General features: G+C 45.0%; 1 protein-coding gene across 1 annotated transcript in view; it reads left to right on the top strand.

Moving 5' to 3' along the window:
* Window positions 1-2,581: 2,581 nt before the first annotated feature.
* SHROOM3 (shroom family member 3) overlaps window positions 2,582-17,490 on the top strand; it is a 109,663-nt gene continuing 94,754 nt past the window's right edge. The window contains 1 exon segment of the mRNA XM_031063648.1: window positions 2,582-2,746. Within this exon segment, the coding sequence (XP_030919508.1) occupies window positions 2,582-2,746 (165 nt within the window).

Genomic DNA, 17,490 nt, shown 5'->3' with positions numbered 1-17,490 from the left:
GTCCTGAGAGGAACTCCTGTGTGGAATAAGAGCCTGCTGAGGAGGTAGCACAGTATTTGGCAGCTCTTTTGAGGTGGTTGATCAAACCTCTTTCCTTAGCTGCTTGTGAGTCTCTGATACATGGAAGCACCTGCTTGTGACCTTTTTAGAGCTGGATTAACAGCATGAAAAAATAGCAAATTTGAAGGTGGCAAGAGGAGAAAATTCTGTGCTTGCAATGGTGACAAATCTGATGGCATTTTTGGCAAAAATTATGTTGGATTCAGCACTTGAAACGAACCACAGTGCTGGAGGAGAAGTAAAACTCTCTCTCAGAAATATGTTGATAACTTTTAATCATCAGATGCAGCAGACCCCATGAGAAATAGAGCTCTCACTGGAAATCTGGTGTCCGCAGACAGCTGAGGTGACAAATGTTTCCTATGGGAAATGGATGTAATCCAGAGAAGTGCCTCAGGCTGTTCATAGGCTGCTGTGTCCTTACACAGCCTTACCTAGTCCTGCTGGCTGAGGAGAGCAGGAGGCACAGCCTCAGGAGAGCTCCTGGAGCCTTTTCCTTGTCCCTAGAAGGGCTGTGCAGAGCATGGGCATGAATTGCTCTTTGTGGTGCCTTGGAGCAAGGGCTTTCACACTGAAACATTAGGAGTGTAAAGCCTCAGAAATCTGATTTGAGTCGGACTAAAGAGTGAGTTCTGGATAATAGCAATCTGTGAGCCTGACCAGGTTGTGAGGCTAATGAAAACTCAGCCCCTGGGAGGGAAGCTGAGGGGGCAAAGCTCAGGATAAGAAAGGATTGAGGAATCATCTACCATGAAAAATAAAGTGAGGGGCCTCTTTTCTGCATTTGTCCCCATGGCTGTCTGGAATGAGACCTGGGAAATGTGGGGCAACTAGAAGGCTCTGGGAACCTGTAACATCGTAAAGGGGATGGAATGGGAATGGGGTGGCACGGACAAATGCAAGGAATCCTGGATTTAGAGTCCAAGCTCCAAAGCTTTTCCCCCACCGTTCATTAAGGTTTTGTTAACACAAGGCCCTGAGAGCTTGCAAAACCCGAAGGAGAAATAATGCACGTTCCATGCATGGTGAGATCAAAAGCTGGGGGTGCCTTAGAGGCAGACACTACTGTGTGTTTCCTCAGCTCTGCCAACAGGAAAGGCAGTGGTCTCTGGTCTTCTCTCATTTGAGATCCCAGTAAAAAGTCAGAAAAGGTTTTGCACACCTTCTGTGACACACGCTGTGATATGTGTTAAGGGATGAGCCAAGTCTTGAAGTCTACGTGCGCATACGGAAGAGCAGATCCACCCACATCCGCATGTTCTACAATAGGCAACTGCCTACGTGAATAAAAGTATCCAGAGTTTTGGTGTTGCTCCTTATTCCATTTATTGGGAAACACTGGCATTTTCTGGCAATGTAAATGAGGAAAAGAAATATGTCCAGGGAAGCTGGTAGGCTCCACACAGAGGAAAAGCGCTTTATGAGAGCAGAATTATTAGCAGTGCTCCACTGAGCTGATTTGGAACAGCTCCATTGTGTTTTCAGCAACTGGCGGTTTGGATTGTTACAATTCCTTGGCAAGGACAATAGAACGATGGTGGTTTCCGGGGGCATAATAAAAGGGTGAGCCCCATTTTGCACACTGCATTTTATAATTGCGTGCTTGATGTGCACAATTGGGCAGCACTGCCTTACTTGCCTTAATCCATCTCTCTCTCTCCCCCCTCACTTCCTCACCCTCCTTCAGAGCAGCAGTAGCTGCTGCAGCTCTGGCGGCTCATCGGGGAGAGCACCGAAAATGAAAAGAGTTCAGCTATCGCCTTAACGTTTTTCCCAGAGGATTCATTTCACCTGCTTCTCCAGCTTTCCCAATGGTTTCTTTTTCACTCTCTAATCCAATAAGGATGGAGTTATTTCACATTTTAAACCCCTCTAAAGGGTTTTAGGAATGGACTTGCTCTCTCCTTCCTCCTCCCCCCGCCTTTTTTTTTTTTTGACAAGTCAGAAAATTGTGAAGTAAGCGAACAGAGTAACTGAGAGCTGAGAGGGAGAAGACACTTCCATTCTTTTAGTGCAGTGGGCTGAGGCAAAAAGGCCATTGTAATGGTAAATCGCATGCAGAAAGGAAGAAAAGACTGATAATCAATCACAAATGAAGCATTCGTTTGGATTTTGGCAATTTACTGGCCGGGGGCTTTTAAATCCATAAACTTTTTCTTTTTTTTTTTTTTTTATTTTTTCTTTTTTTGGCCCCATCTTTAAAAGCAGTTTTGGTCTGCCTAAGGCAGGAAGAGAAATTGTTACTGAGCTCTCATGCCCAGAGTAGCTGGGAATGGGGAGAGCTCGGTGCTGAAACTAAAATCCTGGTGGAGAAGCAGCGCAGTGAAACGTTGATGGGGCTGTTTTTAACCCATCACCTTGGACTCCGGCTCTGAAGCAGAACTTTCCACCTCAGACTCTTCTTGTTTCTCCTGTTCAGGGATGACTTGTACTGGGCTTCTGGGGACTTTGATTTCCAAGCTGGTGGTTCTGTGACTGCCTGAGTGGGTTTTGTGTTTGCCTGAGTATGTGATTAGGACAGATGAGGATGTTAGACAACATTAACACCAGCATATCCCCTTCAGAGTGCAGCATCACCCACAAGGGAAGATACATCTACCTGGAGGCACTGCTGCACGGAGGTGCTCCATGGGGATTCACGCTGAAGGGCGGGCTGGAGCATGGAGAGCCATTAATCATCTCAAAGGTACTTGTTCTCATTTTCTATGCTATGCAAGAAAGGTGGGTGTAGTGCCCGACTCAGGGCAAGAGTTGTGGAAGTAACACTGAAATGTTATAACTGACCTTGTGTTTGGTTGGGTTTTAAGTGCTGAGCGCCTGTTTGAGTCAGCAGCTTTGCTCAGGAGCTGCATATTTGAGAAACACAGGAGAGCTCTTGGCATTGTTTAACTACCCAAGTGCAGGTTTTGTCCCACAGGAAGTGGCTGTATTTATTTCACTGCCATCAATGGGAGGGCGTAGGGGACTCTCGTGAAGTGATCTTGTGTCATGAAGCCGTGCCATATCTGAGCCCGATCAGTAATCCATCGCCACCACTCCTGAGGTAAAACACAGTGAGTGCCTTCAGTCACACGGTGGAATGTGGGCTAATTAGGAGTGTGTGTGAAACAGTGCAGTAAATACTTGCACCTGCTTGGTAAGTGGTTTGTTCACCCTACTTAGTAAATATCTGTTAAGTATGGTGCGCCTTCAAGATGTTTATTACTTAATGATTGGATATTCTCAATAGGCAACTAGTAGCATAGCTCTCAAGGATATTTTGAGGGGGAAAAATGGGAGAAGGAATTCCTTTTTCTCATCAGAACTGGTGCTGAAGACCACGGATTTTCAAAAGCATCACCTTAAATCTTTGAATATCTAAAATATGTTTCACCGATGGCCGTAAAACTGTTCTGAAAATAGGATATAGGTAATTCTGAAATTTCATCTCTAGTGGGTCCTAACCATATGTGTCCTGTGTCATCAATCTGGTGCATTCTGTGTTTGTAGTGTGTATGTTAAACTACCAGTGCACAAATGGACTTTTGTCCAATCTTACTCCCTCCTGCAAACTGGGATGTATGTGGGGAATTCAATGGATCACAACCAGCAGCAGATACAAGAAAATGCTGATACTCAAAATCAATGTTGTTCAAATCCTTTGCATTTTCAAATCCCGTTGCAATTCCCTGTGCAAACACATTCACATGAAGACTGTCAGTCACTGACATAAATTAGTTGTGATTACTACATTTACATGTTGAAAACAAAAAAAGGGGGCTCCTATTAAAGTCTTTTCAACATAAAGGAATTTTAGAAATGTCACACAATCATCTTTCTTGCATGACCTTCTTGGAGGCAGTTTGGCATAGCCACAGACACAAAAGCCAGCCTCACTGAAATGGTGTTTTAATTTTTCTTTTATAAACTCTTGGGACTAACACAGGCTGTTCACTGTTCCTGGCAGTGTTCTGCAGTTGTGAGGAAAGACTTTCTTTTTGCTCTGACATTCCTCTGTGATGTAAAAATTGCACTCCCCCCTTTTTTCCTTTTTTTCTTTTTATTTTTTTTTAATTGGGGGCAGGGAGACAGAGAGGATGGGAGATGGCTCTGCTGCTGAACATTAATTAATCTATGGGATTTGGTTTCCACAACAACCAGGCCCCTTAATGTCAAACATGCCTGGAGTGTGCATAGTGCCACTGGGAGCTGTATGACTTGTGCCTGCCTTTCCTGAAACAACACTGCAAAAATGTGCTAGGTTTTATTTTTGGTGGGGTTTTCCCTTTTTTCTCCTTGTAGTCCCTGCTTGGTTTGTGCTAACAGTGTCAGCATTTCAGTGTTTTGCTCATGCATGGGTGATGCAGAGCTGGAGAATGGCTGCATGTGAAAGCTCTGCTTTCTGGAATGCAGGCAGCTCCTGTTTCCTGGTTTCGAGTTTCAACTGAGAAATTCCTCTGGTGCTTCAATTCACTATGTGCTCTTCAGAATTAATTGCATATTACTCATTTAGTTAATTCAGTGTTCCTTGCCTGAGTGTACTGTGAAGTAATGAGGAACTGTGGGGAAATGATGAATTATGTTACAGATTTAATTCTGTACAAGAGTGCTTGGAGAATCATAAGAAGTTTCAGGTTGAAAAGGACCATTAAGGATGCAGGCAGTGGGAATGATCCAACAACAGTTCCAGATAATACTACAAATGCTTTTTTGCAGCAAATCACTTTACACTGTGGGAAAAAAAAAAGAATCATGCAGCAGTGTCTAATAACAAAGTACTTCTTAAAAATTCTTAAATTTTTCTGTGAGAGAAGCCTCAGAATAAAGCTTTGTGGAATCCTCCCAGCATGTTTTTATTGTACCAGCAGGAAAGAAGTGGAAGGATGGCAAAAGGTAGGCAGTTTCATGTTCCTTTTCTGCTGCATCTCAAGGAAATGTCCAAAACTCAGTAGCTAAAGGAACACCAGAATGTCCCTGGGTAGCAGTGGGACAGTGGCCAGAAAGAGGCAAATTAACACCATGTATTTTCCTTTTTATATTAATTGTGTGGTATGAAACATACAGTCAATGACATGCGGACAAATAGTCCTTTGGCAAGAAGGTTCTCACGTTTTAAATTACTTCCCTTTTTTAAAAAAAGGACACTTGCTTGTTTTGGTTTCAGTGTTTACACACATTGGTGCTTAAAAAGTAACTCATGTCCTCAATGTGTCACTAAGGCTTCAAAATGAGTAGAAGTCAGATTCCCTGAAGTGACCTCCACTCGTCTGTTTCTAGACCTTGGGTCCTACAGCTGAATTTCTGATTTTTTGTTATACCTGTTTAGTAATTTAGAACCCTGTAATTTTGGCCCAATTTGAGGATATTTGCTTGCAGTGGAAATTTCATTAAACAAGCGTTTTTTTCATCTGGAAATAGAACTTCAATGACAAATGCCACAGTGATACCAAGTGTTTAATTAGAATCCAATATTCTGTGGCCTCAAAATCATGATAATACCCAGAAGTAAACCCAGATTTCTATTTCCAAATTACTTTTTTGGCTCACCCTTAGCTGCAAAAATACAAAAATGAAAGCCCTGACTGTTACAGGCAGTAAAGGCAAACTGGTAAGAGAAGGTAAGGTTTCATTCCCTCTCAATTTTCTCTAAGAATTTTTAACCTTAGGTAATTAATGTTAATCAGTCTCAACCATTTTGGAGCCAGGAGAGGTATTTCTGTGGCGTGTTTCTCCTCGCTACACAAACCTTTGGAACAGTTCTGGCTGTTGTAGGCCTCTGAAATGCCCTTTTATTTTGAGCTCCGTGTTGACAATGCTAACAAAGGAGTTGTTTTTCTTGCCTAGGAATTAAAGCATCCAAAGCCTTCTCCCTGGGATGGTGGCTGTGTGGGAACACTTTTCACATGCTGTGCTGGAGTTCATGGGTTCCCTTCACTCAAAAGGGCAGGTCGTTTGCAGGGACCTCATACCAAAAACATGACACAAACTCTGAGGTTTACCTCTCAGCAGGGATGTAGGAAGCAATAAAAGTTTAATAATAATGGGAATAGTTTGGGACAGAGCCTGAGAAATAATCTGGAATTCTTGTTAGGTGTTTAAACCTTGTCTGGAGCCTGATCCAAACTCTGATGCAACGAACAGCAGTCAGTGCTTGCAGGAGCTGGACCCAGCTGCCTTCACAAGGCTCTCTTGCCTGTGCTACTTCTCTGGTATTTTTGGTTGAGGGAGCTCATAGAGCACTTAGTGACATGCAGTGGGAATTGTTCCACCATTCTTGACAAAACAAAACTCAAAAGGCCATTCTGTACCCAGCTGGCCCACAGGCACTTAGCCCCGTCTGATCCAAACATTGGGAATCAGTGTTCTCCCGGTACCAGGAGCTTGTAGCTTTCCCCTCTTGAATGCCCAGAGTCCCCATAAACAAAATTAAATTATCTTATGCACTGACAGGCAAAGTTTCTTTGCACTGTTCCCTGCATCCCTTGGTGTGACAAGTGGCAGTTTAGGAACTGTTACCCTTTTTGTAGGGCCGCAGGCACAAAACCCATGGTCCATGCTCATGTTAGGGAGGCTTCTCTGAAGTTGGCAGAGTCATGAGAGATTTGTTGGCCTGGGCATTAGGACATGAAACTGAGCGAGAGGCACAGTGACACCTTCTGTGATTTATTAAAAATTTATTGTATTTTTTTCTTTGGACATTTCCACCCCCGTTGCTGTCAAATGGACTTTGTTTTTCTCCTTGCTGCTGAAGAATAGCTCAGGCCTGTGTTGTTAATTTTTGACAAAACCACCCCTTCTCACCCTTTATCATCCAATATTCTGCAAGTGGGCTGGTGATGGTGAGGGGTCCACGGTGCAAAATCATCTGCTGGCACATCTGGCTCCTGCTGCAGGCAGTGCACAAGGCAGATGTCTGATCCCAGAAATCAAGGAAATGTGGATGCCGCAGACTGGCAGGTGCCACTGTAACTGTGTGAGGAAGCAGCAGGCAGTGCCTCACCCCTCTACCTGGTTTGCCAGGGCTCACATTTGGGCCTCTCCAAAGACTGCTGATGGCAGCACAAGGGACAGGATCCCTACCTTTTCTTAAAGTGAGGGAGTTGCTGCATGAAAAGCCTTCTATTGTCAGCCCCCCGATTAGGCTGCCGAGCATTCTCCAGCACAAAAAGACTTCTGTTCACTTCCACAGCGCGGAATTAGCAGCCACAGGCAAACCCAGAGCCTGACGTGAGCAGGGCCTGCTGGGCACTGCTGCTGCCCCAGCAGGGTCAGGGGCAGCTTTCAGACTGCTGAGGGGGCAGTGCCAGCTGTGCTGTGATGCATCCCAGGGAGCCTGGCTACAGGGAATACCTTGCTTGTCCCAAGCTGTGAATCCCACGGGGCACAGACAACATGTTATCAATGTGCCTGTGGAAGGAAATGATGACAAAAAGGATTTCTCCGTGCTGAGAAGGGGCAGGGATGGCGTCTGCCAGATGTTGGGGTCCAGTTGACCAGTCATACTTTAGAGTTTCCTCCTCAGCAGAGGTCAGCCCAAGCTGTGAAGTTTTGGCCTAAATCCCCTAAATCCTCTGAAAGATCAGGTCTCCACCCCTCATGGCTGCCACAGGAGTTACTGAGTGTCATGTCCTTCAAAGTCACAGAAAGGTGTAAGGGAAGAAATATTTTCTTCTCAGGACAGAGAGGAATCCTGTGTGATTAAACATAACATGTACTCCTTAGGGTCAAGAAATGAAGCCTTTGTGAATCCTGCCCTGGCTTTAGCTCGCGTGAAAGATCAGACAGAAAAATGCCACATATCCTTGGCTGTAGCAGATACAGCCAGAGTTGAGGTTTAAAAGCTGATCCAAAAAGAGACCCAGGGAATGCACTCTTTAAATTGGTGTTTGTACACAATAGATGTTTGCTTGTGAAAAGGTCCACTACTTTCAGCCTTTACCACAGTTCTTGGGAGCCCAAGGCATAGGAAGAAAACCCATCATTGATAATAGAGCTGGAGCTGAGCTAATCTCATCTCAAATTTCATTGGTGTTTGCCTTCAGGAACTTTTGAGGAAGCTCAAAATTGGGAAGCATGAATCCAGCATAGGTTTATTGCACAGGAAGTATTCAACCAGTGACAGGATCCCAGGGAGCAGCTGGAGCTGTGTCAGGAGGCGTTTGGCTGAATATTAGGGAAAGGTTCTTCACCCAGAGGGTGGTCAGGCACTGAACAGGCTCCCCAGGGCCTGCCAGAGCACAAGGAGTGCTTGGAAAATGCTCTCAGGCACATGGTGGGATTCTTAGAGTGATCTTGTGCAGAGCCAGGGGTTGGACTTGATGATCTTTATGGGTCCCTTCCAACCCAGAATATTCTCTGAACCAGTCAGAATTGGGAGGGATCTTTGCAAGTGAAAATGAGATGAGCTGTAATTTGCTTTCCAACAAACACTGGTAGTCAAAGGAACAAGTCCAGAGGCCTTTGAAGATAGACTGCTAAGGCAGAAAATTTCTGTAAGTCATTTGTGTACTTCCAAAGCCTGGAGTGAATCCCCATCCAGTGGCAGCAGAGAGCATCCAAGGCAGTGCCAGGAAACCCTGAAAGATGTTGGTACCCATCAGCACCAACTGAGTACACCCAAGAGGTGGAAAAAAACTTTCCAAATGTTGTTTGTTTTAAGTACGAGAAAGTTTGTGTCCACTCATTCACACAGCTGAACCGGAAATAGAGTTCCCATCTTTCCATTTTTTGCCAACCACTGCCTAAATAATAAAAAACCCCCAACAAATAAATGATTCCAGGTTTCTTGGTCAACTGAAATTAGGAAAAGAACAACAGGAGGAGAACAAGAGCAGCTTATCCAGGACACAACTTGTTAACATCCTAACTGGTATTCAAGCATAGTATTAATTTTCCACACTTGCATTAAAAAATCCCACCAAAAAAAAATCGAACCCCAGTGAAGAATGATTCCTGTTGATAAGAAAATCACTGTGCTTAAATTCATTAATAGAATAGGCTGTGGGATACATTTCAAAGCACAGGGTGAGAAATAAGCTCCCAAATCCCATTAAGAAATAACAGGATTTATGTGCATTCCTCCCATATATTAACTTTCCCCTCTGGAAACGTCTTGTCCTGAGCTGGTGCCATTTTTCAGGCAGGTGCAGTGTTTTGCAGTTCCCACAGACTCACCAGATAATCTGGCAGCCTGAAAGCCATTGCCCATTCTCCCCAAGAATGGGGATTTTCCGAGGCCCGGCTGAATGAGGAGCTTGGCTGACAAGCGCCGCGGCCGGGCGCTGCGGCGGGCTCAGTCACACATTCTGCAGCGATGCCGTCAGCAGCTCCGGCCCGGCCGCATCCGCCGCTCCGGCCTTTGCAACCCCGGCCAGCACAGATCCAACAGATCCCGGGGCTTAACAGCCGCTCTCGGGAGCGGGCCATTTGCTGAACGTGACATGCAGGGGTGCCATTTGTGAGCCGAAGTCTTCAGGGGATTGGTTTGTAGGATCAGCACGGTTTGAAAATTTCCCAATACCTGTAGAGAACTGCTGACCCCCTGAGAAGGAGCGTTCACTGTAGCCCTATGGAAGTTTTTACCTTGATTTTCTGTTGAGCTTGTAGGCAGTATTTATTTTCTCTATCATGGTAGTGGCAGCAGGGTAAAGGTAAAAGCTACAACCCCTTTAATGATGTTAATAAAGAAATCTGCTTCCAGGTGGTTGGAATTTACAGTTGTGATACAGTCACGAGATGTAAATATAAAACCCCAAATGTGGGGATGGGTGAAGAGTGAAGCAAGAGTCTGCAAATGCAGCAGTGAGTTGACTACCTCATACAAGAATGATGATGATGTAGCTTCAGATTTATGCATCATTTAATACTGGATTTTAAGATGTTTACGATGGCACATAATTGCTGGAATAATCGTGCCCTTGAAAACTTGCAGTAGTGCCAGATCCATTATTGCTTTCTTTTAAAATTTTTCAGTAAAAATACGTGTTCTTTAAAGGAACGCTGCGCTTAGAAAAGTGGATTGGTCCCCAGCGTCAGACCTCATGTTTTCATACACTGATTGATGACCACTCTTGCCAGTGGACTGAGATAGACCCACATTTCTCAAATGCAGTCTCACAGAAACTGGGAAATGAACTGATGGAATCTAGACCAAAGATCTGGCTGTTTTCCAGGGGCAAATACATGGCAAGACACATTTCAAGAGAGAGGCTTGAAACAGAGAAAGAAACGTGAAACATTTGGGCAGCGAGGGGTGGGGTCGTGGGGGGAATCTTCATTTTCTCAATGGTCCCTCTCCCCTCCCTCCTGCCCTGCTCCATTTGGTGTTTGCTTAAAAGCAGTTGCCAGTGTTTGTTGAATAGTGTCAGCACAGAAGGGATGCAGCCGCTGACCTGACTAAAAGGCAACAGCAAAAGGTTAGCAGAATTAGTCTTGTACTGCAGACTTGTATTAATAGTTGTTTTGTGGTGTTGTTGGCACCAACTCTGCAATTAAATAAGTTGTTGGCACTCTTCCCTAGGTTAAATTACTATGGCTGTTCCCCCTGCTTGCAAGTCAATGAATACAACACTTTTGGGGAGGCAAGTTCAAACATTTTTGTTCTTTGGGGATTCTGCACATTTGTGGTCTCAAGCTAAGAGGTTTCTGCTGGCTTTCCAAGCAGACCTCTGTTGTTGTTCTGTCTCTGCAAACAGCCCATGCAAACTAATGCTGGAATAACCAAGCAGGGAAGGAGGTGGCTGAGGGAGACACCACAAAAGACTGATGGAGAAACAAATGCCCTTAGAAGAGGTCCTTGCTTTCTCTCCTGCCCAGATCCATGGATGTTTCTTAGCACTGGGCTATTGTTGGATAAGATTAGTTTTCCATCACAGCTTCATCAAGGGCAACTTAGCCTTTTTGCTAGGCCAAAAACACAGCCACAGACAGGGGAGGGGAGGGACTGCCTGCTTCTCCTTGCCCATAAGTGCAGAGCAGCCTCTTTGCCAGCCCAAGACCCTGTTCCCTCCTGCTTTAGTCAGTGGCAGTTGGGCTTGACCCAGGTGTCCCCGCACTCCTCTGTGCCATTCTGCAGGAACCACTCTCAGCAACACACTTCCACAGCTGGAAAAACTTTGGATTTCCAATTTATTAACAGTTCCTTCTACTTTGGGAACAGAAGTTCTTGTGCTTCTTTCTGAGCTGCCTCTAATGTAGCAACATATTGACCTGCCAGCAGCACCTGTGTCCTCACCTGCTCACTAAGGGGTACATCCAGAAATTGCTCTACCTTCCATGTAGTCCAGTCCCTGTAAACTCCAGGCACAAGAACTGCAGGTGCTTCAGTCTTTCTTTTCCTGTAGCCAGTGTGGAAAGGCAGCCAGACTATGGGGAGACTGTGCTTTGTATGGTCTGAGCTGAGAAACCTGTAGAGAGAACATCCAAGATTTCTAAGAAACTGGTGCTATGCAAAAAAATGTCTGGGCACAACTTTCTGTGCTTTCCTTAAGACTGGCTGTTATTTAACCAAGTGTTGGACATTAATCATGAACTGCAGTTAGAGGTTTCCCTGCCCAGCAGGGACATGGGCTTTTTCTGGTTTATATCACTGTTGATGGAGACTGATGGAGAGTGAGCTGTGGACACACCAAGAGAAGCTGGAGGTTTGGAGGAAGGAGTAAGCAGAAAAAACAGGAAGTACGCTTGGGTGACTCAGTGTCTCTATGACTTGTTGTGTCTCTCATCAGCTGCTGAAACGAAACGTTCCCGTGCTGCTTGGAGCTGAAGAGAACCAGGATGAGCATCTATTGTTCTGTAGGTTTTATTCTTCTCAGGTTGGGATCTTGTCAGCTCTCATTAGCTTAACAGGTTGGACTGTGTCCCTCCTTGGATGGGAGAGTTTGCAAGGCAAAGAGAAATGACACAAAGTGGCTCAGTCTGTGGTCCTGCTCCCGCTGAGTCAGTGCTGAATCACTGACACCTCAGGGTTTGTGGGGAGAGGGTGTGATAGCCCTGCTCTCTGAGACCTCCTGCCTTTGGTGATGAGATATTACAGAAGCTCAGGGTGGCATATTGTACTAGGGGAAAAATGTGATGCCACAAGCTAAATTCTGGTCGGGATAAATCACATGGCAACAACAGCATTATCATCTTGATTTTTCCTGAGTCACATTAAGCCCTCTTTGTAATTCACAGGGGGTTGTAGTCTGCCCCTGTACTTTTGGTGACTAGTTGTGGACCAAGCACAATCTTCAGTCAAATGTCTTTGGTTAGTTGCTGACTCTTCAGCACTCCAGAGCGAGTCTGCTTCTCTTTAGGGTAATTTGAAAATGGGGGCAGTATCCTGCCATTTCCAACAAAAGCATTATCTTCCATTGTGCCTGTGGCCGTGGCATTTCCCAATGACTGGAAGGGAGCATATCAATCCAGTGGCAATTGGAGCTGAGTTGGCCCCCTGCATCCCTGTGGGATGTCACTGACCAGCTTCACAGCAATACCTAGAAATCTGCAAGGTGAGATTATTGTGCCAGAGGATGGCTTTAAAGTACTTCCTGTCAAGGGAACTCAAGGCAATTACCTCTCTATGTGCTAAAAGTTGGGAATGTGGGAGCTGGGTAAGGAAGGCAAAGTTAGAGAGACACCTTTCTGCAAGGCGAGATGAGAGACTGGGCCTTTCCAAGCTCTGTAGCTATCCCTGCAAATTCGCAAGCCAAGACAAAAAGAAAGAGAAAGAAAAAACCAAGATGGATAAAAAGAAAGTGTGGCTGTCTCATAGCTGCTCAACAGGCAACCCTGAGATCCCTCTGGCAAGAGCAACTGAAGCTGAATTTGTCATTGTTTGGCCTGTGTCACCCAGCTGGTCGGGTCAGAGAGCTTCTCTGACCTGAGTCCACGAGTGATGGACGGGTCTGTAGCAGGCATTATCACAACATAATCACATGCAGTGAAAGGAAAACCCTGTGTGCCTTTCTTAACTTCTTCTCTCCCTGTTCTCCAAATCTTTAGGATAATACATCTTTTCTTATTTTATTCTGAATCCGTTAATGCTTCTGTTGTGTAATAAGGTTTTCACAGCAAAATATGGCCTGGAGAGTAGTAAATGGAATTCTTCCAAGGATCCCTAAAGATCTGCAAAGATTCTGTTGCACTGCTAAAGGAAGCATTAATCATGGTCAGAAATATTTCCTACTGGGTTGTAGTATGCTTTCTGATTTCCTCTGTCCCTCAGGCACTAATGGAAATTTCATCTGATAAGAAGATGTGGGTTTTGGTTTTTTTCTGCTGGTTTAAGTTAGCTAAATTGGTTTTGGAGTGGAACAGGGGGTCTGTAACTTCTTAGTGGTATTACTACTCTTGCCAAAACTCACAGCGGCCAGCAAGAAAAATGCTGGAAACCCAAGGATCCTCGTCAGGAGGAGAACAGAGGAGGAATTTTCTTGGCCTGGGGGCTTATGAAATTCCTTTTCTCTTTCTGAATATCTGGATATATGTGTTTTGCTGGTTTGGAGGCAGTGTAGGAGATTTGGATTTGTGCATTTGGATCAGGCAGTGTCAGTAGTTTGGTTGTTCACTTGGATTTACAGTTTTTATTTACTTACAGCATATTGACCATGGCATGAATACTAATTTTTAATACATGGAAAGCTTAAAGAACATAGAACTATGTAATATTCTTGGTTTGGTGGCCTGTATAAAAAGACTAGTTCTTGTGGACACTGAAACAAAATCATGGCAAGATGGAAAGAATAGAAAAAATGAGCGACCGGTGCTGAACTGACAAGTTTTGTTTGACCCTGTATGATAAATGCAGGTGAACTTTGAAATGAAAATGATCACCACAACCAAACCTGAAGTATTCTACTTTAAAAATGTCAAAGCTAAAAGTTTCAAAAGCTATTTCTGCTTCCATGCCTGTTAGGGATCAACACCCCTTACTGCATTTAACCTGCATGTGGAAGCAGCCTTGTTCTTGCCACTGGAATCACTGTAGTTAAATAAGGGTGCCTCACTCTTGTCTTTTAAACTAAAGCTCTGCTTGAATGTGGAGTAATTTAGCTCTCATCCCACCTATGAATGACGCTCCTTATTATCTTTGGGGCTTATTTTGACCTTTTGTCTTCTGGTGAAATGGAGCTGAACCTTGCCAGAATCCCCCTTTTAAGATCTTTTCTTAATAGTACAAGGGATATCTTAAGCTCCTAGGAAAACTTAGGTAGTGAGGCAGAATTTTCATAAAGGAATGGATGTGATAATATCACTGGATATTATTCCTGTGCATGTAATATTTCTAATGGAGAAAGATATTTTCCCTTCTTATTATTGATAACTGGAGCTGAGTGAAAAATGGATTTTCAGGTCACTGGATGTTAAAAAAATATTTGCACTTGTTTCAGATGGTTTGTTTCAAGTACATTTTTAGTTTTGACAATTCCCAGAGATAGCTTCAGCTACCAAAATCAAATCAAATAATGACACACTAATTTAAATTGAAAAATTGTACCTTTTTGCTTTAAAAATAGTGACCTTCAGGCTGTTTGCTTTTTAATGAATATCTTATTGGAATCAGTGTGTGTTGGGAAGTGTTTTCACTATTAACATGACACCAATTGGATTTAATCACCCAAGTCACATAGGCATTAGAAAAGTTGTTGAGCAGTCATTAAAGCAAAGTAGATGAGAACTGGATTTGCAGGAACACTCAGTGTCCAGAGAGGTTTCCCTGGCTCTTGTTTGAATACACATAAAAAATCTGGCTTTGTCACTCAAGTTCCCTGTTGGCAACTGCTCTTATTTATTCACCCAGAGCTCTCACCCGTGATGCTTTTCCACCTTTTGGGAGGGGATATTGTGGCCCTTTGCCTGTGAATGCTGCAGTGCAGAGAGGCAGGGAGAGTCATCCTGTAATGACCACCATGCCCAGGTGTGTCAGGGGCACTGGAGCTCCCTCTGCCTGAGCTAAAAAGCTCGGCTCTAAGCAGAAGCTTGTGTGGAACTGGGTAAGGCCAGGAAGGAGGTACTGCGTGCTCAGCATCTGTGCTTAACCTCCCCACACAGCCCAGGCTGCCCAAACCTTGTTATTTCAACTATTCCAAATAACTTGTGAGATTTGTCTCTAAGTCTAGGGACAGCACTAATCCAGGCAAAGAGGTTTTGGTAGTGTAAGGCCCTGGCAGTAGAGCAGCTTGTGAGGGTGAGGCAGCTTTTCTTAAAGCTGATGTATGCACACCAATCTGGTACTTGTGTGCAGCGTGAGCCACTGGCTTTGTGCGTCCTGCAAGTGTCTAAGGCTGGGCTGGACAGGGCTTGGAGCAACCTGGGATAGTGCAAGGTGTCCCTGCCCATGGCAGGAGGGTGAAACTACATGGTCTTTATGGTGCTTTCCAACCCAAACCCTAGGTGATTGTAAAATGGATATACCCCATAGGCTCCATTTGCATGGGAGCCATGGGTTTGGGTTACAGTGAGCCAGGCATCCAAATGTGCCTGTAGCTTGCCACTCCTTGCTGGGCTTTATTGGCCTGGTGGAGCATGCTGTGAAGATGGCAACTACCTGTGTGCTGGTGCCCAGCAGAACTCTCCAGCAGCAATGTCAGCTGGAAGGTCAGAGACTTGGTGTCCGTGCCCACCCTTGTTCTCAGCTCAGCGTTGCTCCGGCTGTAATTCCCAGCACGTGAGCTCTCGCCTCCGGGAGCTGCCTCGGCCGAGGAGCCGCGGTGGCTGTGTCCTGCCCGGGCCAGCCCCGGGGTTAGCTGAGGACAGCTCTGCTGCCCGGGGGCGCCGGCTGCGCGCAGCTTCACGCGTCCCCTGCCCGCGGCACATGGGAACAGGCGGGCCGGCGTTTGAGCGAGCCCGGGATGGGTGCGTGTGTGTGCTAATGAGGCCCAGAGGTGCTGCCAGCCGGGCCTCTGCAAGGGCACTTAGCGCATGAGTGCACCAAGAATGCACTGGCTATTCAACGGTAATAAGTTTTTATAAGCACACGTTTCTGACCATGTCAAATTTTGTACCCATTCAGCTGCTAAAATCCATGGAATTCGACACTGGGGAAACAATCACATTTGAGAGGAGCTTGTACAAAAGGGAACTCACATTGCTTCCCAGCTAGAGCCTGAGCAGTTGATTGGCTTTTCTAACACAATATCACACATTTATTCCTTAAGCAAGATTAAAAGTTTAGAAGAAGAAAGATTAATCAGCAAGATTAGGATAGAAAACATTCTTAGAGAGTTGTATTTTCCATAAAGAATCATCTGCTCTCCACAACTGCAAAAGTAAAAGGACATTTTTTTTCTTCCACAGTTTTGAATAGCAGAGGTCTACAAACACACAAATGGGGCCTAGTCCATTCTCAGCTCACAAGTCCCATTATTTTCTCTCATATTACCTATGTGGGTAAAGTAAAACACGCTCAAGGGCATGATTAAAGCGAACAAACAGGAAAGAATCATATTCCTAGAGGTCTTGCTGTCTCAATACCTAGACAACAGCAGCACATGCTGATGTGCCCAAGGGGTTTCCACGCTGACATGAGGGGAATGCAATATCTTCTCCATCAGAAAAAAATACACAATTTAAATAATGGAAAATCACTGGTGAGAGAGACCCAGTAAGCATCAAGGAGTGAAAGCCACCCACTGCACTAGCAACAAGGTATCATCCTTGTGAAAGACAAAGAAGGTTCTTAGGTTAGCTCTCTTTACCTTCCTGGATGAAGTGTTGAAGTGCAGGAGATGAAGTCTTATTTCCCACACTGCTGGCGTGATATCAGTTTACCACAATAACTGCTCTCTGGAAAAATAAACATTAGCTCAGCACAAGGCAAACTGCAAAACACAAAGAGATGGAATATTAAGGAAATGGTGAGCAGTCACTTGAGCTTGCAGAGGAGCACTTAACTTTCTCACCCCAGGGGCTTGAGCGAGGTGAGAGGAGTTCCTGGGACTCATTAACCACAGATCCATTGTTCATTGGAAGCTTTTGCTGTGGGGTGATCGATACTTCAGAAACTGCGTGGGAACTGACCGGAGATTAGGAGCAAATAATAAAAGTGAAACCAGTTTACAGGCCTGATCCTTCTGCACTGTGCCTTTGGGCAGATTCATTCCTTGGCAGTGAGGAAAGCAGAGTGCTTCAAGAAAAGGGGCCCTGCAGCAGGACCAAGGAGTTGCTGCTGCTTACAATCCAGTTCTACCTCGGGCCCTCACTTGTGCCCTCTTTTACCTAACTTCTGTTTTGGGGCCGTTTGAGGTCTTCCTGCTGGCACACAGGAGGTGCAACACAAGAGCAGACACATAACACAGTTTTAGGTGTAGGTGATGGGCCATGAGAATAAGATGGACACAAAAGGCTTTTTGGGGTGTTGCACAGCAAGGGCTTTGAAGAAATACCCTTGAGTGCCTCTGTGAGGAGCATGATGAACCATCAGAGTGGGAATCTGCTCTTGGAATTTCCTCTGGTAAACCTGGAAAGAGT

Source organism: Geospiza fortis, unplaced genomic scaffold (genome assembly GCF_000277835.1).
Source record: "Geospiza fortis unplaced genomic scaffold, GeoFor_1.0 scaffold909, whole genome shotgun sequence".
In the NCBI taxonomy this organism is placed as follows: domain Eukaryota; kingdom Metazoa; phylum Chordata; class Aves; order Passeriformes; family Thraupidae; genus Geospiza; species Geospiza fortis.
This window is presented reverse-complemented; position numbering and strand designations above follow the sequence as displayed.